We start from the raw sequence: 23,711 nt of genomic DNA on the forward strand, positions 1-23,711 counted from the left end.
AACTCAAGTCTGCATGGAGGTCTTTGGATCCCTAAGTCTAACACTGTCTTCTGACATAGAAGGCTCCGGATTCAGTGAGTATCAGTTTGATAGTCCCTATTTGTACTTGGGCCGGACACAAAAATCTGCATGCACCTCACCAGGTCAGGACTAAGTTAGGTAATGTCCCCTGTTAGCTAGAACGTGTTTATTTCAAAGTCCAGGAGAGTGTCTGTTATCTAGCTGCATATGTCTCTTGTCCATGTTCAAGTCAGTTGAAGGTGGCCTGAACTAAGTACTCCATGAATTTATATACATTTCAACTATTATATCACTTTCTTATTCTCTCTATTGTTTTTCAAGGACAGGTGGGTGGAGAGGTGACTCATAATTTAATGCCTATATTGCTTAAGCTGAATTATTTAATATCTTGTACAGAGGGTGTTTTGAAATAATTTTCCTGTGTTGTTGTGAGGATTAGTTGAGGTTGGTATATGTAGTTGTTCCCCATTCATGGCACAGTAAGGGCCCAGTACAAATATTGTTTACTCATTTCCATTCATGAGGTTCACAGAGGGTATTTAGATGTCCAAAATTACTTTCCTAACCACCAAGCAATCTTGACCATTATCTCAATTGTTACTTGGAATTATCTGGGTTCAGATCTGCGTGGCGGTTACATTTGCTAGCAAAATTGGATCCTGAACAAGAACTGTCCATGCTATTTGGATTTTGGTAGGTAGTTTAGATCTTCCCTATCTTCTGTCAGAGGTTAATATTTATGTGGAAGTACTTCTCTTTGCCACTAGATGGGGCTAGTATTTATTTGCTGCTTCTATATAAGATTACATATATTATTTGGGGAAAACCAAATAATTTGTTGATCTTTGAGAAGTAAATAGTCGTATTGACACTTATTTGATTACAAGTGTGAGTCTCCGGCATCAGGAGCTGAGGTATTATTTATATACTAAGAAATTTTCCCATCGTAGAATTAGGTTCTGTCACTTCTCTTTTTAAAAAATATCACTTATCGCTGGGTGTGGTAGCTCACACCTGTAATCCTAGCTATTCAGGAGGCTGAGATCTGAGGATGGCAGTTCAAAGCCAGCCCAGGCACTAAAGTCCATGAGACTCTTATCTCCAATTAATCACTGGAAAACTGAAGTGGCACTGTGGTCCCACAACCAAAAAGAACAAAAAACAAAACTAGCATTTATTGGTTGGATATTGGTGGCTCATGCCTGTTATTTAACTATTCAGGAGGCTAAGATCTAAGAAATCACAGCTCAAAGCCTATGGTTTAAGTGATAGAATGCTAAAGCTCAGGGACAGTGCCTAGGCCCTAAATTCAAGCCCCTGGACCATCACATACACAAAATAGAATGTATTCAGATTTCAAAAGTATAATTTTAAAAAATCATTTTGAGATTGTGTGTTTTTCAGTTTTTACTGTTTCTGTGGCTTCCTTATGTCTTTTGTTTTTAACTGAAAAAGTATTTTGCTATTTTTTCATTGTCTCTTCTTTTAGAAAATATCCTCCCATGACTGGTTATCCTTGATTGATAGAAAACTATGCATATTTGTTCACATTGTGTGTCGTTAGTCCTGTTTTCTTCTGATGTGCGTACACATAGTGAAACAACCTAAAAAGCTTATAGTGATCTACATAGCTATAATTCCATTAACATAAAAAGGAGGAAAATAAAGTTTTCCCTGTTATATAAATTGCAGCATACAAGCCTTAGGTTCTGAAAAAACAAACAAACAAACCAAAAACCTGATAATGCGCTGAGATTATGAGAAGTGACAAGAAGGAATGAAAAAGGGCTGTGGTAGAGGATAACAAGGGCATACACAGAGCTTGAAGGGTGGGAGAAGACCTCTTTAGGAGGCAACACTGAAACAAGACCTATAGAAGGAAAGGGAACTGGCTCTGGGCACCATCAAGAGAAAAGAGTTCCAGGAAAGAGGAACAGCTGGGCAAAAGTAATCTGAGCAAGGTATTTTTGAGACCCATACTACGTACTAAGCAGTTTGCATGATGACAACTTCTTATCCATTTTACAGATTGAACCCTTGGCTTATCATACTCTCTACCTTAAGGTCTCCGAGACTGTCATTCTGTTGTAACACAGTGATGGAACTCAAGCATGCTAATGCTGTACTATTCTCCAAATTACTTGAGAATGAAGTAGCCTTCCTTTTTGTATGCCTGTAACAAATAAGTGTAGGCAATTCAAATTGGAAAATTCTGCTTTGTGAGGTATTACAACAGATTCATTATCTGAATTTAGAGATTAGAAATATACAAAAATGTTTACAATTTTATCAAATACGTTTTCTTTAATTTATATACTAAGAATCTTTGATGCTTAGAGTCCAGTCTTCTTGGTCCTTTTGCAGGTCCCTTTGGGTACTGAGAATGCTGTGAAAAGGAATATCTAATGTAACCACCACTGGGCATTCTTCCTTTATTGATTCCCTTAAAAATGATATTTAGAGGGAATAAAAAGATTAATTTATTATGATTACTGTTTCAATGATCAACATTATGTTGTACAACAGTTTATTTACTTAGGAGATATTATAAGGGAACTGATCCATTCTGCATTTTGTAAATACTAATGAACAACTTACTCTAATATCAAAGTTTCCATGAAGGGGAGAGGTACTCGAACTCAAGGCCTGGTTACTGTCTCTGAGCTTCTTTGGGCTCAAGGCTAGTAGTGCTCTACCACTGAGCCACAATTCCACTTCTGATTTTTTCTTAGTAGTTTATTAGACATAAGACTCATGAATTTTCCTGCCCAGCCTAGCTTCAAACCCTGATCCTCAGCCTCTAGAGTTGCTAGGGTTATAGGAAAGAGTCACAGGTACCTGGCTTGTTTTTATATATATATTTTTGCCAGTCCTGGGCTTGAGCTCAGGGCCTGAAGACTGTCCTTGGATTTTTCTCAAGGCTAGAACTCTACCACTTGAGCCTCAGCACCACTTCTGGCTTTTTCTAAGTATGTGGTACCAAGGAATTGAACCCAGGTCTTGGTGCATGCTAGGCAAGCACTCTATCACTAGGCCAAACTCCCGGCCCTTGTTTTTATATTTTTAATATTGCTTGTGTTTGGAATTTCTTTCCAAGACAAGTTGCTGAAAACAATTTGGGGATGGACTGACACTAAATAATTATAAGGCTTTGATATAGGACCAACCTCCAAGAGGTGGCAGGACATAGTCTCAGGAAACCTTGGGTAATTTTTGCTACATTTGAATATTCTTTAATATTCACTCTCTTGACTGGTGCAGCTTTACAGCAGATTCATTGTTTTTTCATTTTTCCTTTCTTTCTTCCCCTACCTCTTTCCCCCTTGTTTTAAAGAGCTTTTTATTATGTTTCCCAGGCTGGGCTCAAATTAGGGTCTTTCTGCTTCAGTCTTCCAAATACTGGGATTACAATAAGTGTCACTATGTCTGGCTTCTGAAAATTTAACTTTAATTTAAATTTAAGTAGCTGTATGGTGCTAATGACTATAGTATTGGACAAACATAGGCTTAGAAGCAACTTGATACAAGTGACCACAAAACAGAATGGTCTTTGCTATTTCTTCACAGATTGTTTAATGTGCTTCTTGGGGTTAGTCTGATATCTTACTTTAGCTTCATTTGTATCTGCAGTCAAAATACCTTGGTTTATTAAGAGAAGCTTCTTAGTGTCCTGTGACTCAAGGGGACAGAGAAATTCACTCGAAGATTAGAGGTATAATTTGGTTATGCTAGGGGCCATGTGGAAGTAGGGGGCTTTGTGTTGTCACAATGAGTCAGTGCTCCTGGGTGGCTTAGGGAATGTTAGCTGTACTAGTATCCTTCTTATAGCACCTGTAGCACCCTCTGAGACATATTGTTGGCTTTCTTTTTTTGATGGTAAGAATCTTTAAAATTTTAAACATTGAATTCAAAGCATTCTCTTTTCTGGAAAGAAAAAAGTCATACCTCTGAAAGGCATTCTTAAATGCTCTGGCTATGAGGATTTTTTTCCATGCTGCAGCTTATGGTGGTATGAATCTAAGACTCCTTTCCTCCCCAATCAATGAATACAATAACATTTAAAAGTTGATCTTGGAAAACACAGAAGCTATTGATATTGCTTTATTGCTCTAGAGCAGAAGTAGTGAAACAGTTTAAAAATCCATTGGAACGTTGTCTGGTGTAAATGGAGGGGAGGGTAAAGGTCTTATGAGAGCTGAAACTCAGTGCTTACATGTACAAGAAGTGTTCCATTATAGAAGACAAATGAATCAAACTACTTGTAGTTTTATGGAAATAGGTGTATTTTTAGAATATGTTTCTCAATTTACAGTCTACCTTCAAAAAGAAGTGGGAAAGGAAACCACAATGCTAAGTGTAGTTGAGTGGTTTCCCCACTATTTTTGGTTAGGATTTGGAGCTCAGATGTGTGTTTGCCTAGAAATAAACTTTTCACTTGCTAAATGAGCTGGATGAGAGTCTTATGCCTAGGTGAAACATATAAGGGACTATTAGTAGTAAGGCTGTAAAATTGTAGGGTCAGATAATTTCAGAAGCATGCGATATCAGCTGTTAACAGAATGTACAAGTCTTCAAGATTGTTCAAGGCCAAACCTGAAAAAAGGTATGCCTTTTGTAACTCATTGTAACTAGAGGCGATTTTGGACAGTCTAGTGTTATAGTCTTTTTTGGGGGCGGGGAGGAGGTGGTTCTGGAGGACAGACTAATAATTACAGTAATGTCAGCACAAGGAGTATATTAAAAAGGAAGAAAGTGACTATTTTTCTTGTTCTTTCCTTCAAACATCACAGTAATGACAAGATCCTTATTTGTTCTAGCAGAATATAATCTATTATGACTAAAAACAAGATGTAATAAAAAGTACATGGAAACCTCCTTTGTTGAAGTCATTTTAGCTGGAGGGGAGTTAAAATCTAATTCTTTGTGATTTCAAGTTTCTAATTCAGTATTGCTTGTATATAATATGTGGCTATGTTTGCTAGTTTCAAAAATTAGCTTCAGTTGATAGTGTGATACATTTTCTATGTAATCTGTTTCAAATTAATCATCAATATAGAATTACTGTTAACTTCTTAAGGGTGTATGTGTGTTAAAGGAGGAATATTTTCACTGTGAATTACTGACTGAAAAAATGTGCAAAAAGTAATATATAATATTGTGAATAACAATTTTTGTTTCTTTACATTCATAAGTATCAACTTTATATTCTATTTCTCTCTAGGTATGTATATATGTATATATATGGGTCAGAAGAATTTGATCTAGGTATAAAATTATTGTCTTTTGGATATTTACTAGAAAAAATTTAAATTATGGGGGGAGCCCAATGTTCTGAAAATATTTCTTGGACAATTGTAATCAGATTTCTAGATAGATAGCTGAATGCTCTTTGACCTTGCTTTGTATCATCCACTTGGCTCAGAATGTTTTAATTTCATCATGAGCTAGTCTCTAGAGAGAAATGATGAAATACTTAGCTTAATCTTCATCTATCCAGAAGAATGTTAGAATATATTGAAAACAAATGAAAAGTACATAGATACTTACTAAAACTCTTGTCAAGATAGATACTTATTAAAAATAGAAGAAGTCTTAAGTGACTCCTTATTATGCTTTTTAACATAGAGCCCATCATGGTATTATGGCAAAGATGGAGAAAATGGTTGCACTAAAGTCATGTCTGAATAGTTTGTATTACAGCGTTTCAGTGTTGAACACATATAAACTACTCAATAAATGTGAGCTCTTTTCTTTATTTTTCTTTTAAAACAATTACTTTTATTGAAAATTGTAATAAACAAATATTGCTAGGATGATCTTGCATCATTTCTAATGTTATAGTGTTTTGAGAGGGGCCTCTACTGGGGTTTGAACTTTACTTGCTACACAAATGCTATGACACTTGAGCAACATCCAGTACTTTTTTGATTTTATTATTTTTCAGAATTTTACTTTTTTTTCTCAGTCTGGTTTACACCATGATTCTCCTACTTAAATATCCTGTATAGCATGGTTGGTAGACATTTACCACTGTACCTAGCTTTTTTTTTTTTTTTTGTTGGACCTGGATTTTGAACTCAGAACCTGGGTGCTGTCCCTGAGCTTCCCTTGCTAAAGGCTGGTGCTGTACCACTTGAGCCACAGTGCCACTTAAGGCTTTATTGGAGATAAAAGTCTCATTGACTTTCTTGCCTGGTCTGGCTTTGAACCATGATCCTCAGATCTCAACCTCCTAAGTAGTTAAGATTACAGGAGTGAGCCACTGGCACCTGGCTTAGTGTATTCTTTTTTTTTTTTTGGCCAGCTTTGGGGATTGAACTCAGGGTCTAGTTACTGTCTTTAAGCGTTTTCAAGGCTAGTGCTCTACAACTTGAGCCAGCATCACTTCCAGCCTTTTCTGTGTATGTGGTTCCAAATACTTGAACCCAGGGCTTCTTGCATACTAGGCGAGCACTCTACCGCTGGGAACCCCTCCCCCCACAGTGTATACTTTAAAAAAATTTTTTTTATTGTGATTAATACAAAGGTTACATTATATTCACCAAATAGAAGATGCATTACTTCACAAACATTGATACCCTTTTTCATGTCTTGGTCCCCTTTTCCTTCCCCCTCCCCCTGCCCCTCATCTTGTTTTACCCCCTTCCCTATCCTATTTCAAATAACCAAATAAACATATATTCAGTATATCAGATAACAAGGTAAAATGCTGTAACAATATGCGATAACCAAGGGACAACAAAAGAGATGAGAGATAACATAGTACATTAAGGACAACAATCATTCATTATATGGCTTTTGTTTCTATATCCTGGAGGCCCTTTCATTTAGCATCATACTATATGGCCTTATGTATGTAGGTTTTGCTCTATTGTAAATCTCTGCTAGGAGAGCCCAAGGTTTTTACTGATTATGACAAATGAGGAAAACCATTGAGCCTATGTTCCTTTGAGTCTGGCTTACTTCACTTAATATGATTTTTTTTCTAAGTCTTTCCATTTCTTTACAAATGGGGCAATGTAATTCTTTCTGACAGCAGCATAGAATTCTATTGTGTACAAATACCACATCTTGTTGATCCACTCATCAACTGAGGGGCATCTGGATTGGTTCCATATCTTTGTTAGTGGCTTTAGTATGTCCTTGTTTCTGGACAGTTAGGTAAATGCCAAGTAGTGGAATTGCTGGGTCATAGTCTTTTGTGGAAATGCCATACTGCTTTCCATAGTGGTTGAATTCCCACCAACAGTGCATTCACACCAACAGTTTGCATTCCCACCAACAGTGTAGTAGTGATCCCTCCTGGCCACATCCCTGCCAACATCTGTTGTTAATAGATTTCTTGATCATGGCCATTCTAACTGGAGTGAGGTGGAATCTTAGCATTGTTTTGATTTGCATTTCTTTTATGGCCAGAGATGTTGAGCATTTCTTCATGTGTCTATAGGCCATTCTTATTTCTTCTTCAGAGAAGACTCTCTTTAAGTCTTTGACCCATCTTTTAATGGGATGGTTGTTTCTTTGGAGATTAGTTTGGGAGTGATTCAATTTTCTGAGCTGTTGACATATATTAGATATGAGGCCTTTGTCTGTTGTATGGTTAGTGAAGCTCTTCTCCTACTCTGTTGGCTTTCTAGTTAGTTTGCTAGTTATGTCCTTTGCCATACAGAAGCTCTGCAGTTTAATGCAGTCCCACTTATCCAGCCTTTCTCTGATTTGTTGTGATTCTTGGTCCTTATTAAGAAAGTTTCGACTTGTGCCAAGGAGACCTAGTGTATCTCCTATTCCTTCTTGTAAAGTTTTCAGTGTATCTGCTTTTATCTCGAGGTCTTTGATCCATTTGGAGTTAATCCTGGTGCAGGGTGACAAAAAAGGATCCAATGTTAGTTTTCTGCAGGTGCTTAACCAGTTCTGCCAGCACCACTTGTTGAAGAGGCTGTCTTTCTTCCATTCTATTTTTTTGGCTTCCTTGTCAAAGATTAGGTGGCCATATCTGGGTCCTCAGTTCTATTCCATTGGTCTTCAGGCCTGTTCTTGTGCCAGTTCCAAGCTGTTTTGGTCACAATAGCTCTGTAATAGAGTGAAATTCCTCCTGCACTGTTCTTTCTGCTAAGAATTGTTTTTTTGCTATGCGGGGTCTTTTATTATTCCATATGAAATTTTGGATTGCCTCTTCTATTTCTTTAAAGAATGACATTGGGATATTGATGGGTATTGTGCTGAATTTATAGATAGCCCTTGGCAAGATTGCCGTTTTCACAATGTTAATTCTTCCAATCCAGGAGCATGGGATGTTTTTCCATTTCCTCAGCTCTGCTTTAATTTCCCTTTTCAGACTTTTAAGGTTTTCATCAAAATGTTCTTTTACATTCTTAGTTAAGTTAATGCCTAGGTACTTTATTTTCTTTGAGGCTATTGGGAAGGAGTTGTTTTCCTGATGGTTGCTTTGTTCCTCTTATTAGTAGTGTACAGTTTAGTAAGGAAAGAAACATATACACATTCCTAGCATCTTTTACTTTTTTTTTTTTTTGGCCAGGCTTGGGACTTGAACTCAGGGCTTGAGCACTAGCCTTGGGCTTTCTCAAGGCTAGAGCTCTACCATTTGAGCCACAGCATCACGTCCGGCTTTTCTATGTATGTGGTACCGAGGAATTAAACCCTGATCTTTGTGTAGGCTAGCCAAGCACTCCACCACTAGGCAAACTCCCGGCCCCATTGTTTGCATTCTTAATAGAATATCAAGATAAGTCCTGTGGAGTGTAATTTTAGTGAAGAGAAATGTATTTATTCATGTTTTAATAGCTTAAAATTTCCACTTTTCAACATTTTTTTGATAGAACAAGTTTTTGATGTTGTCATTACATGAGTCTAAAATCTAATTATCATTGTACAAAATAGGAAAATCTTCCAATGATTTTCTGCATATAGGAAAATATGTGCTGTTTTCCTCTCCGTCTTTGTATTTCCTGTTTCTATTAATATTTAAAAGTCGAGTTTTCATGAGCAATCTTATGTCAAGTTTCAATGACATGCTAATAGACCCTTTGAAATTCAGTTTCTTCTTTGATTATCATATTGTCCTGTACATGTCAGTAAGCTATGGAAACAATGACACACAATGGTTTTAAGAGACAGAATGCAGCTGAATTCTCAGACATTAATTTAAAAATAAATTATACTCATGAAAAGTATGTAAAGCATCTTTCTTCTAAGGAGGAAAAAACAGATCCTGGGAGAAAAAATCTGAAGGGAAGTGAGAGATTGTGGATTCTTATGTGAAAGAATAGCTCAAAGATCTTCTGTCACTAGTCATCTTAACATGCAAAGACCTAATGTATCTTGTTTGTTAGATGTAACTATATGCACCTTAAGTACAAATAATTCAAAGATGTTGTATTATTTAAGAAAGTGAAGAGTGAAAGCTTACTTAATAAATAATACAAAGCCCTTATGATTTTCTATTTGTAAGGTGATCTTACCATCATCTCCATGTGATCTCATAGTAACCAATATTGCATGTCGGCACAGCATGGAATTTCTCAAAGAAAGATACAAAAAAAGAATCCTGCCATAATATTAATGCTTTCCCATTTGTGTCTTTTGCATAGTTGATTTATAAGTAGAGATAGAGTACATTTGCTTTTTCAGTCGTGGGGCTTGAAATTACTAAAAATTACTGAACTGTATTTTAAAATGATTGAAAGGGCCTGGGCACTGTCTCTGAGCTCTTCAGCTCATGGCTACCGCCCTAGTGCTACTTCTGCTTTTCTAGTGGTTAATTGGAGATAAGAGTCTCCAATGGACTTTACTGTCAGGGCTGGCTTTGAACCACATCAAAGCACTCTTTTTCTTTTAATTTTTATTTTTGCCAATCCTGGGCTTGAGCTCCGGGCCTGAACACTGTCCTTGGACTTTCTCAAGGAAGAGCTCTACCACTTCAGCCACATCACCATTTCTAGCTTTTTTCTATGTATGTGGTACTGAGGAATTGAACCCAGGTCTTCATGCATGCTAGGCAAGCACTCTACCAGTAGGCCAAACTCCCGGCCCCAAAGCACATTTTTAAAGGAGTGTTCATATTTTAATGGATATAAGAAAGCTTTCAAAGGAGGAAAGTGTATCACTGTCTTCTTTTAAAATGTCAGCCACTAACTTTCTTTTCCTACTTATTACCCTGTGTTTTAGAGAGCCTGTCAGGTGTTGGTAATGTAACACATTTGCATTTTCTGAACAATTGATATGTTTTCTGAGATTTAACAAGTTTTCTATGTAAGTTTTTGCATTTGTTTACTCAACAATCACTGCTAAGATATGATTTTAATTTTTTCTTTATATTTTATCATGTCTTTGTAGTTGCCATAAAATTAATATTTATTAATGAATTTAAGAACAGAAATATTCCTGAATTTTACCAAACTTTGTAATTCTTTTTAGTTTGTTATCCTGGCTCTGATTATATGGTTCTTGGTTTTAACATTTAGTCTTAATGTATATCAAGATATACTGACTCCTTAGCTTCTAGAGTGTCTATCCTTTACACTTCACAAATAAAACAAAAATATTTAAAAATTCAGTACTGATTCTTGTAGTGGGCTTGTGCCACTTTTACAATAGTGAAGAATATAAAGCAGAAGGTAAAATCAGTGCTTCAGTCATCAGTGAGTTTTATGTCAGACATATTAGCAGTTTTATGTCAGACATATTAGCAGTAATTATAATTTTTTAATTATTTAAATTAAAATTTTCTTTAATTTTTTAATGTAGCAAATGTACATAACATGAAAGTTATCCTTTCAATCTTTTTTTTTTTTGGTTGTGGAACTTGAGCTCTGGGCCTGGGCACTATCCCTGCGCAATTCAGCTTAAGGCTAGCACTCTATCACTTGAGTCACAGTGCCACTTTTGGTTTTCTGGTGATTAATTGGAGATAAGATTCTCATAGTCTTTCATGCCTGAGCTGGGGCTGGTGGGTTGGGGCTGACTTTGAATCATGATCCTCAGATAGCAGCCTCCTGAGTAGCTAGGATTACAGATGTGAGGGCCCGGCCCTTTCAATACTTTAAAAATACAGGTCAGTAATTTTAAGTATATTCACATTACTCTATAACCAGTCTTCAGAACTCTTTTATGTTACAAAAATTGAAATCTTATACTGGTTAAACAACAATTTCTCATTTTTCCTGCCCTCCCTTCCAGCCTCTTGGAACCACCATTCTATTCTCTATCTCTATGAATTTGATTGCTGTAGGTATCACATATTAATGGAAATAAACCACTTGTTCCTGTGACTAGCAATTTCAGTTATCATAATATACCCTCAAGCATCATCAGTCTTGTGGAATACATCATAATTTTCCATCTGTTTTTCTACTGTTTGCTGTTTCAAAGTTCCACAATGATATCAGTATTATTATTACTTTAAAAATTACCTCCCCCAATAATGACTTGTAGATATCTTCCAACATCAATATTTGTATGCCATTGTCTATATACCATTTCTATAGTTACACATATATGCATATAGATATATGGGTCGGAAATGATTTTATTTTGTGAAAGGTAGTAAAGGATATCTTGAAAATTAATTTAGTATCACCAATTTTTACATAATAGGGAATGAACATGAACAAGTAGTATGGGTTATCAAGACAAGAAATTCTTTTGGTATCATTAGGATTGAACTGGGATGAAAGTGTGATTGCATTCTCAACTCTAATGTATCAGACAGTTGTTGGAACCCAGTAGTTTTCTGAATCTTGACAACGGCAAAACTGAAGATAAGACCTCTTTCAGAGAATGTTCAAAGCAGCAGTAGTAAAGGTTATAGAATAGAACTTATCAGGCTACCTGCTTTTACATAGCTTACAAGCTAATGAAAGTGTTTTTAAACTTTTAAGAAAATTCAAAAAAGGATTGTACTTTCTGATATGTGAAAATTTTATGAAATTCAATTTTAAAGTCAATAAAGTTTTATTGGAACACATAGCTACATGCTACACTCTGTAATACATTGTTTTTTGTATGACCACTTACATTAGAATAGTAGAGTTATGCTATGCTAGAGATCTGATGTTACTTACACATCTAAAATGTTAATGTATGGTTTTTTTAAAAATAGGATTTGCTAATTCTTGGTATGAAACAGCAAGAATAATTCATGTTGTGGAGTATCATGGAAACTTGTGACCTTGTTTACATACATGGAATGCTTGCTTAATACTACTATAGTTTTTCTTGAAGAATTTCTCCACTCCTTTATGTCTTTGGAACAACTTACTGTAGTTCATTCATGACTATGTTTATTTTCCAGGAGTTCATTTTGTCAACCATTGAACAGACCAAAACCACAAAAGGTCTGTGGTTTTCTAAAGACGTTTTTCTACAGAAGGATACGTGTAGCAAGGCTTAGCTTCCTGTTTCTTGTAGAAACCTGGATTTCTTTTACTTTGATCATACCACAAAGCCATTCATTTAAATGTAAGTAAAATGGCTTTTATTGTCTTGAGTATAAACAAAATTTAAGCATATTTATGATTACATTCATGTTTGTAGAATGAAAATCCCTTCTCTCTCTCTCTCTTTCTCTTTCTCCCCCCCCCCCATCTCCTGTGTTCTAGGCTCGAACTCAGAGCCTGGTGCTATTCCTGAGCTTCTTTGAACTCAAGGCTAAGACTCTACCACTTGAACAACAGTGCCACTTCTAGCCTTTTTTTTGCAAGTTTATTGGAGCTAAGAGTCTCATGGGTTGGCTGTCTTTAAACTGTGATTCTGTGATTCTCAGATCTCAGCCTCCTCACTGGCTAGAATAAAACTCTTGATTTTCACTCTTTTTTTTTTTTTTTTTTTTTGCCAGTCCTGGGCTGAGCTTAGGGCCTGAGCACTGTCCTTGGACTTTCTCAAGGCTAAAGCTCTACCGCTTGAGCCTCAGCACCATTTCTGGCTTTTATCTATGTATGTGGTACTGAGGAATCGAACCCGGGTCTTCATGCATGCTAGGCAAGCACTTTAACCACTAGGCCAAATTCCCGGCCCCTTGATTTTCACTCTTGTTTTGGTCGATCATGGAGCTTGAACTCTAGGCTTATGCACTGTCCCTGAGCTTTTTTTTTTTTTTTTAGCGTTGTACCACTTTGAACCACAGTTCCACTTCATATTTTCAGGTAGTTAACTGGAGAGAAGAGTATCACAGGTTTTCCTGCTTAGGCTAGCTTTAAACTGTGATCCTTAGATCTCAGCCTCCTGATTAGCTAGAATTACAGGAATGAGCCACCAGTGCCCATCCAATCTTTCACATTCTTACTAGGTATTTAGTATTGATTACTCTTTACTTAAAATTAAGTATTTTTAAGACAGTTATTTTCTGTTGAAGTAAAAACAAACATCAATGGTTGGGATAGTATACTCTATCTTTCTCTTTTCTTTTTCTTTCTTTTTTTTTTTGGTGTGTGTGGGGTAGGGGAGGGGGGTTATGAGGCTTAAACTCTACACCTGGGCGCTGTCCTTGACCTCTTCAGCTCACTTGAAGCTACCACTTGAGCCTCAGTACCACTTCTGATTTTCTGGAGGTTAATTGGAGATAAGAGTGCTTGGGCTGGCTTTGAACCATGATCCTCCGATCTCAGCCTCCTGGGTATCTAGAATTACAGGTGTGACCCACTGGCACCCAGCTAGTACATTCTATATCTTATAAAAGTTATTTTCTTCACTTCTAGATGTGATTGTTTAGTTTCTTTGAGGGCTATGTAAAAAGAGAGGTCTTGCTACTGTATGAGTTTGTACTTGGGATAGGCATGGTTGTGCATTCCTGCAATCCCCGTTGACTGGAAATAGGAAGAGTATAGTCCAAGGTTTGAGGTCCTATCTGAAAAGCAAATTAATAAATGGGAACATGACTCAAATGGATGAATATTTGCCTAGTGAGTGAGAAGTCTTGACTTCAATCCCCAGTACTGCTCAAATCAAAACAAAACAAAATGTGTACTTTGCAGTGATTGAAAGCCTTGGCTTTTCTCAGTACAGAAAGACTCCCCCCCCCCTTTTTTTTTTTTGAAGATATAGAGCTTGGCAAAGTAGATCTTTCATGTGGTTTCAATCATGCCTTTGGTCATATCACACTTTTGTACCTACTGAGCATGATTCTTAACTTTCTGTTGACTTTTTGCCATAGAAGATGTATAGATGTGGTCATGGCATTAAGGTTGGGAGTAGGGTTCACTCCTCATTACATAAGGCTCCTTTGTTACCCGCTTGGTGATTATCTGTGATAACTTAAAAGTTCTGAGTGTGAAGGGCTGAGCCCACTGACAGGAGGAATTGGACTCATGTGTTCGTCTCTTTTGCCAATAAAGTCTTTGCACATCATCTTGGGATGCCCTATGGGGGCTTAGTAAGCAAAAACAGTGCAGAATGACAGAATCTGAAGAGGAAATACTGAGGCCATATGTAGGCTAACATGGGAAGATTATCATCTCAGGTTAAATTTGTTCTAGATGCAGGAGCAAGGGGAACTTTGCATAACCTTAATGCATTTTAACTCTGTTATTTTGGTGAGGAGTGTGAGACTTGAAACTGGAAGAGAAACCCTACATTATCATTTCTGAAATGTAGAAACAGAGAATGGGCATTTATGGCTCTAGGGTATCTATCTAGCTATCATCTATTTTTAGATTATTCATTATATTGTTGTTCTATTAACAGAATACATTTTTCAAAACAATTGTGACTTAAATAGGGTTATCAAATATAAAGGAATAAAATAAACTATTAAATGCTACTTTAATAATGAAATAAGAACTTTGAAAATTCATGCTAATAATACATGTGAAAGACAAAGGATCTCTAGGATATAGAAACATGAGCCATATAATGAATGATTGTTGTTCTTAAGGTACTATGTTATCTCTCATCTCTTTTGCTGTCCCTTGGTTATCTCGTATTGTTACAGTATCTCACTTTGTTACCGGATATATTTGTATTTGGTTATTTGAAATTGGATAGGGAACAGGGGAAAACAATATGAGGGGTGGGGGTAGGGGGGAGGGAAATGGGGACCAAGACATGTGAAAGGGTATCAATGTATGGGAATTAATGCACCATCTATCTGGCAAATATCATGTAATCCTTCTATTAATTACAATAAAAATATATGAAAAAAATCAATGCAAATAAAATCTTAAAAAATAAATAATAGTATATGAGGTAAAAAAAGACATCTTATTTCCTGTTACATTTGATAATGATAGCGTTTCCACATGCTATTTTAGTTTTGTGAAAAATTATTAGCTATTAGGTATTTTGAGGTCAGTGTTTTTTTTTTTTTTTCCACCAGTTCTGGGGCTTGAACTTTCTTAAGGCTAGAGCTCTGCCACTTGAGCCACAGCACTACTTCCAGCTTTTCCTATGTTTGTGGTACCTTGGAATCGAACCCAGGGCTTCATGAGTGCTAGGCAAGAATGCTACCACTAGGCCAAACTCCTGGCTCAAGCTTACTGTGTTAATGTTTTAACTGATTGCATATCTTAGTGATCAGGAATAAATGATATTAAAGTGTTTAAGCTCATGAACAGTTTCCCAATCTCTGTACCATAGCCTGAGGTATACAGAAAAATGAGATATGCCCCTTTACTGGGTAATGTAGATGAGAATGAGAGCTTTTGACTGTCACAGATTGATGATGACCTTCACTAATAGTTATGAAGTACTGATTGTAGGACTGAGTGAAATGATACTTCTTATGTACTTTATAGAACAATTGAAAAGATCTGTTAAGTAATAGTATCAAACACAGGATTTGTAGATTTTTGTACTATATACTTCAGTCGTATAGTGTTACAAATTAGAAATCATATTCTATAGTAGTGTCAATTTTCTAATTATTACTAAAAAATCATTCTAAACAACTAGTAGCCCTAGCTTCTACTTTTATTACTCTGAGCAGGACTGGATTAAACAAGTTAGGGGTCTTAGGTTACTGGTATGTTTTTAAAAGATGATTCTTTTTTGTTGTTGTTGTTGGTCATGGGGCTTGAACTCTGGGCCTGGGTGCTGTCCCTGAGCTCTTTAGCTCAGGACTACTGCCTTACCCATTGAGCCACAGTGCCACTTCCGGTTTTCTAATAGTTAATTGGACATAAGAGTATCATGGACCTTAGTGCTGGGGCTGGCTTTGAACTGCAATCCTCAGATCTCAACATTCTGTGTAGCTAGGATTACAAGCATGAGCAATGGCACCTGGCTAAGATATTTCTTTTAATTTATTCAGGGAGACAGGTTATTAAGTATTTTTCATATAGATCACATGTGTATATTATGCTTTGAAATGAATATACATGATGAAAAAATTAACACTATTTTCAACTTACATGGCTTTATGATACCAGGAACTCAGATGAAATATCACTACATCTGTAAGACAACTTTTTCCTCATTATTTTAAGCAAATAATACAGGAATGAAATGGGAACAGATGAGAGACCAAATTTTCTTTTTCTTTTGGAGAGGTAGAATTTTGTTAGGACAACTTTAAAAGAACAGTTAGAGAGCAGAGAGCCACAGTGTTTGCTGGTGGGGTGGAGATAAGCAGAAGTGTGTGGGTGTGTAATGTCACATGGCAGGACGCTTCCTCAGGGCAGTTTGACTGTCCAGGGAGCCATTTCAGTTTATGAGTTGTAGAGTTGAACTTTGGGAAATGCCCAGTTTCCTGCTTAATGCTTCATTATGGATTATACAGGTAAAATTAAATTTGAAATATGTTTAGGCTATATAGAATTAGCAAAAATAAAATAATTGAATCTATATTTAGAAATTATATTGTTTGTATGTATTTTAAAATGTATGTCAGTATATTCCTCTTTGTGCCTAAATTTGCTATATGTGAATTGTGATTAAATTAGGATAAACTCTTAGAGGAATTTTTTTTTCTTTTTGACATACACTTGTTTCTTCTGTTTCAGGGCCATGCTTTTGTAGACTTAAACTGCAGTCAATTACCAATCCATGTTTTTCCACACTGGGCCAAAAGGCTTGAAGTACAAACATCTGAGTTATGTTGTACACAAAAGCAAATACACAGAGAATAAATTTTATTTCCAACAACTATTATTTCTGGAACAACTAGTATACTAATCTTATGAGGAAAAGAAAATAGACACAACACCCACCTCTCTTCCCCCCACTCAATTATATTTTAAGACAGCTTTTAAGATACTATAGAACAAATCTATTTGGGATGATTAGCTTTACCCGTATGAGGTATATATGATTTTATGCTGAAGTGGGAAAGAACAGACTTGACAGGCCAATGAAATGCAATTAATTAAATACATAAAATTTGACTGGATGAGCTTTCTTAAAAGTATGTTTTTAATAATAAATTCCTACTTTTTCATTTCAAATAACAGAAACATTAGTGTTCTCATTTTCCTTTGCTTACATATTATCATTAAAAACTTTATTGTTTTTCAGTATACTTTATATATTTATAATGTCCTAAGCTATTTTAAAATCCTCTTACATGGGTATCGAGACGTACTAAGAAAATAAAATTTATATGAGAAGAAATGAGGTAGAAACTCAATTATCACATTTTCAAAATTTATTGTGTGTGCTATAAAGAGAATATACTGTTAAAATTTTTCCTGGTTGATAGGTACATTAAATCAATTAATTGTCTCATGTAGTGGGACACTGTTTGAATATATTTTCTTTTCTCTCTCTTTTTTTTTTTGCCAGTCCTTGGGCTTGAATTCAGGGCCTGGGCACTGTATTGGACACTTTTTGCTCATGGCTAGCTAGCATTCTGACACTTGAGCCATAGCACCACTTCCAGCTTTTCCTGTGTATGTGGTTTCAGGGAATCGAACCCAGGGCTCCTACCACTAGGCCACACTCCCAGCCCCAAAGTCAAGTACTTTTTTTTGGTCAGTCATGGGGCTTGAACTCTGGGCCTGGGCAGTGTCTCTGAGCTCTTCAGCTCCAGGCTACCACTCTGCTCCTCGAGCCACAGCTCTACTTCCTTGATTTCTATAGTGATTTTTACCTACAGTTACACATTTGAAAATACAGATTTTTTTTGGTATGTAAACTTTAAAGAGAATAACTCATGTTTTTAGTTCCTCAGACAGTGAATGATTTGGGGTTAGAAAAGTTGTGCTAGAAGCACAATTTAGTATGGCCTGTCTTGTACTAATCACATCATTACAGTATAGAAGGGGGGTATTTTCCAACAATTTAAGAATTGTTGCTGTAAAAAAAGAATTGAAGGCCCCAAACATTCCTGTTTGTGATATGCTTTCTTTCTTCATAGTTTCAGTATTACATATGTGGAATTTTTTTTCTTTTTTTTTATTGTAATTAGTAAAAGGGTTACATGATATTTGCCAGATAGAAGGTGCATTAATTCACATACATTGATACCCTTTCACATGTCTTGGTACCCGTTTCCCTCCCCCCCCACACTCCCCACCCATGTGGAATATTTTTTGACAAGGAAACTTGAGCTCAGCACCTGGGCTCTGTCCTTTATGGTTTTTTTTTGTTTGTTTGTTTTTGCTCAAGGCTAGGGCTGTACCACTTGAATCAAAGCTCCACTTTCAGTTTTTTGCTTATTCATTGGCAATGAAAGTCTCATAGACTTTTTTTGCCCAGGATGGCTTTGAACTGTGTTTCTAGGACCTCAGCCTTCTGAGAAGCTAGGATTACAGGTATGGGTTCCTGGCTAAATGGGGTTTCCTTTAAAAGTAAATATTGTTTTAAAAAAGATAAATGTAGTTTTTCATTAAGCTTGGTTATCTTTATCAATAGATTTCTAATTGTATTATAATTACTTTAAATAAATTATTGTGAGTATTACATTTTTTTTTTTTTTTTTGCTAGTCCTGGGGCTTGAACTCAGGGCCTGGGCACTGTCCTAGAGCTTTCTTAAGGGTAACATTCTACCACTTGAGCCCCAGCACCACTTCCAGCTTTTTCTGTGTATGTGGTACTGAGGAAACAAACCCAAGGCTTTGCAAGTACTCTACTACTAGGCCAACTCTCAGCCGCTTTCTTTTTTCTTTCTTTTATTGGTCATTTTATCCTTAATTACCTTTATGAATGGGATCTCAAGGTTACAGACGAGGAGAACTAGGCAGAATGGATATAAAGATTGCTTTGTCACTGAAAGTAACAAAACACTCCAGCCTGGTGGTACACACTTGTAATCCCAACAGTTAACATGTTCAGATAGAGAGCTGTAAGTTTGAGGCCAGATAGAGCAAAACAAAGAAAAATTAGACATCTACTTAAATTGAATAGAAAAATTATGACTTATATTTTTAGATAATGTAATTTATAATGTTTATACTATACAATATTGTTTAAAATTGTACATATTAAAAGAAATTACTAGAAAAAGGAATGTATCTGGTATAGATGGGTGGAGAAGAGACTTGAACATCCAATTATATGGGATTTTTACAGTGTAAGAATAAGGGGTTCTGGGACCAGGAGTTTGGCCTAGTGGTTAAAGTGCTTGCCTAGCACGCACAAAGACCCGGGTTCGATTCCTTGGTACCACATACATAGAAAAAGCCGGAAGTGGTGCTGAGGCTCAAGTGGTAGAGCTCTAGCCTTGAGAAAGTCCAAGGACAGTGCTCAGGCCCTGAGCTCAAGCCCAGGACTGGCAAAAAAAAAAAAAAAAAGAATATGGGGTTCTACATATAGTTTTTATACATCTAACATTATTTATTGTTTAAATTTATTTATTTATTTTTGTGCCCATACTGGGACTTGTGCCCAGGACCTTGTGCTTTTGCTCATGGCTTGTCACTCTACCACTTGAACAAAGCCTCTAGTTTAGCTCATTGTTGGAGATAAGAGCCTCATGGACTTTCCTACCCAGGCCCCTTTGAAATATGATCTTCACATCTCAGCGTCCTGAATAGCTAGGATTAGAGAGTGAATTACTAGTGCCTGGCCAAAATAACTTCTTTTTCATGTGTGCGTGAGCGCGCGCGCGCTTCTGTGTGTGTGTGTGTGTGTGTGTGTGTGTGTGTGTGTGTGTGAGTGTGTACTCGCCAGGACTAAGGATTGAACTCGGGGACTCAGAGCCTTGTTCTCAAGACTGGGGCTCTACCACTTGAGCTCTTCCATCATTCATTCCTTTCCAGATTCTCTTCCTTCCTTCCTTCCTTCCTTCCTTCCTTCCTTCCTTCCTTCCTTCCTTCCTTCCTTCCTTCCTTCCTTCCTTCCATGTTTCCTTCCATCCTTCTTTGTGTATGCGTGTCAGTGTTGGAGCTTAAACTCAAAACTCAAGGTCTCACATTCTTGCTTAGTTTTCTCTTGTGTGTGCTCAAGGACATTTTATATTTTTAAAAGCATTAAATTTTTCTTTGTTTTCATAAGAAAGGTATTGCAATGAAAGTTGAGAGAGAGAGAGAGAGAGAGAGAGAGAGAGAGAGAGAGAGAGAGAGAGAGAGAGAGAGAGAGAGAATTGTGTGTGTGCGTTTGGTGCTTTGGGGGACCTTGCATTTAGGCAAGTGCTCTGTCACTTGAATAATGCCCTTATCCCTTTTTTCCCTTAGTCATGTTTTAGATTGTAGTTTGATTTTTGCATGGGGTTGACTTTGGATTGCCATGCCCCCATGTAGCTGGCATTATAGGTGTGATCACTATAAATGGCTTGTTAGTTGAGATGAGGACTTACTTTTGTTTGGGGTAGCCTCGAACCTCTATGTTCTGGATTTCTGCTTTGGGAATAGCTAGAATGTTAAGTGTATAAGACCACATTTGCCTGGGCACATGTGTGTATGTGTATGTGTGTGTGTGTGTGTGTGTGTGTGTGTGTGTGTGTGTGTGTGTCTGTCTGTCTGCCTGTCTGTCTGTCTGTCTGTCTTTTTAAACCAGATTTTTGACAATCAGATGACATATTTAGTGACTCAAGAAACAATATCTTCAATTATTTCTTTGTGGGGTAGTTTAAAAAGGAATAATGTTAGTTACTTATCCATAGGAATACACAAATAAGTATGTCAACAGAGCCTTAAGGTATTATAAGTTACTCTGCAAACAATGAAATTCTCACATGGCAAAAATGAAGAAAAATAAATTAAAAAAATAATGTAGGAGAAATGTATGTGCATAAATATATTCCTAAAGCAGTGTTTTCACATCTGAATACCAAAATAACCAATACTGTAATTTCTAACATTTGAGTACTCTCTGTGTGCCAAGCAGTGTTACCTGCATTCATAGATTACTAATATGTTTCGTGTGATGTGAATTTCCAGAATTATGCAGTGTAGTACACATCTTTTCATCTATTTGTGATTAAATATTCATCCTGTGATATGTCAGTCTGCCACAAGGAAATAATCTTGACTTCTTCTGGTAATACTTTTAAAAGTAGATTGTTTTTCTCATTTCAGGTATTCTAAATTCCCTTGCAAAGATCTATTTGCTGTATTAAAACACAGAATCCTGCCTGATCCGTGTATCTTTGTGATTAGTTGGTAGCAGGCCGGTATTTAAATTTCTCTGAGCTTTCTTAGCATGCATATCACAGGATGAAGAACTCTCCAGGAGGGGAACTTATATGTGGTTTTCGGTTTTGTGCATTTTGTGACAAAGGAATTCCCCTTTGAATCTAGCTACCCTCCTGCAGCCTTAGGAGCCTGTGGCTCAAGCAGCACAGTCAGTCTGTGCAGTGTCCCTGACGTCATCCAGCGTATGCATAAGCCCCGCTATTGTCTTACAGCTACAGCAGGGCTGAGGATTGCAGTATCCGCTGTTGCTGCTGCCTTCAGTCCTACCCCCTCCTGCTACCTGGTCCTGGCTCACTGCATCCTAGGAGAGCCACATTAGTCTTCCTTGGCCCAGTGGATTTTCAAAAGCAGCTCTTCGGTTTGGGGGGGGGGTGGTTGTGGGAGATCTTGCCTTTCACTCACACGGGAGAAAACTGGAGCTCGTAAGAAGAGAATCTGGCAGCTGGACACAGCTCGGACTGCATTGTCTGGCTTCATGACCCCTGCTGTGTAGCCAGCTCATCTCTTCACTCTCACACTCACACACTTCCCTTGCTCTCCCCCACCCCCACCCCTCCTTTTTTTCCTTCTAATTTTTTAAAAAGCAGCTTCTGGAGCCAGCCATGTTTGGCACTGAATCTTCATGTAAGTAAATGGATCCCACTTCTCTGCTATTTAGAAATCGGCTCACTGTCATCATTTCATTGGCTTGGAGTTCATATCACTTTGCCTTAGGTCTTTAACGATGTTTGTGTTTTGGCTTTAATTTTAGAGGAATTGGTCTTGTGAAAGGACTTTGCCCAACTGGGTTTTTCATTCTTAAGACAGGGGATGTCAGTGTGGTCCTATCAGGCCTCCATGAGGGAGACAGGAAGACAGAATCCAGGCACCCTCCCTGAAACATGATGATAACTGATAGAATCATGACTGTTACTGATCCATTGTTGGGGGCTCATAATGGTGCTTCAGTCCTAAAATAGATGCTGGGAGGACCTAAGATGTTTATATGAAAGACTAAAAAAAAGCTTTCATTTTTCATCTGAGAGAAAAAGATATCATTACACACCTTTCTCTGTATTTTCACATAAAAAACCATGAATACTATGTGTAGATTTAAAAATATGAAATATCCTTTTTTAAAGATGATTGTTTTACATAATGGGTGCAGTTTTGATATCTTGACTAACATCACTGTCAAACATCGTATGTCTTAAAACTTATACAATGAAATTGCTTTGCAGCAGAGCAGGCTCTGTACCATGGATTCAGCAGTTGTAGATACCTTAAACTTACATCTAAAAAAAACCATAACCAACCTAATTGAGAATTATTTAATGTTAGGTAGAAAATAATGTAATTTGCTAATGCAATTGTACAAGCTTTTCAGAATACTTTGTCATTATCTCTAAGTAAAGATGACAGAGTTAAGAATTTCTGGAGAGACTTGACCTGCTGGCCTTAGAGCATGAGAACACAGCATTATAGTGTCTTTATAGTGGATGAGGGGAGTGGGGCAGGGAATTTCAGAAATGTATTTCATATGAATTTGTAATTTTACCTATACTTTGTGATCTCAGGTGTCATTGAGATGTTTGCCTAGGTGATGACTATATAGAATGGTAGCAAGTCAAGAGACCTATTAATTCACGTTTCTTTTGTTTCTTCATTGTTTTTTTAAAAAGAATTGTTTCTATTTTTCATTGTGGAAGCTTCCCATCTCTGAAACTGTTGCATTTTTTTCCAGTGAAGCCCAAGATAGAGTAATAGTGAGTGTAATATCTCATTCACTATATAACAATATCATTTATTGATAACTTAAAAATAATGATTGGATTCATTTAGTAGTCCATTTGGAATTATTGTCATCCATGAAATAGAACAGATCATTAACTAGAAGAGAACTTCTTTTAGTTTCTCCTCTCAGTCACAGAATTTTACATAGGAGCCAAGGTATGGACCAAATACATATACTGTATATTAAAGAAAAATTAGTGCCATTATTTTGTTTAGCTGAAGATGGAAAGTAAAATTCAATGTGAGGAATTTGTATTCTTGAACTAAGGATTTTTCCACTGTCTTACTTTTTACTTTAATCAAGCAGATACACGTTTGTTGTTTTTTTTTAAACATCAAATCCTATCTTTTGATAATATCACTCATGTACTACTTGTCATTTTTGAAACCCTCTGG

The 23,711-nt window shown here is 36.7% G+C and overlaps 1 protein-coding gene across 7 annotated transcripts in view; it reads left to right on the forward strand.

Annotated features, from left to right (window-relative positions):
• Window positions 1–23,711, forward strand: part of St7 (suppression of tumorigenicity 7) — a 204,880-nt gene that overhangs the window by 12,475 nt on the left and 168,694 nt on the right. Inside the window, exon 1 of one of the 7 annotated variants that reach the window (XM_090333193.1) lies at window positions 9–74. The exons of 5 other annotated variants lie outside the window; for them this stretch is intronic. In XM_090333193.1, coding sequence (XP_090189319.1) covers window positions 14–74 — 61 coding nt within the window. In that variant the 5' untranslated portion in view covers window positions 9–13. Of the gene's footprint in view, window positions 1–8; window positions 75–21,891; window positions 22,167–23,711 lie in introns of those variants that run through there. One more of the 7 variants, XM_090333195.1, reaches the window with a different exon arrangement.

This window comes from Megascapheus bottae, chromosome 5 (assembly GCF_031878675.1).
Source record: "Megascapheus bottae isolate mThoBot1 chromosome 5, mThoBot2.hap1, whole genome shotgun sequence".
NCBI lineage: Eukaryota > Metazoa > Chordata > Mammalia > Rodentia > Geomyidae > Megascapheus > Megascapheus bottae.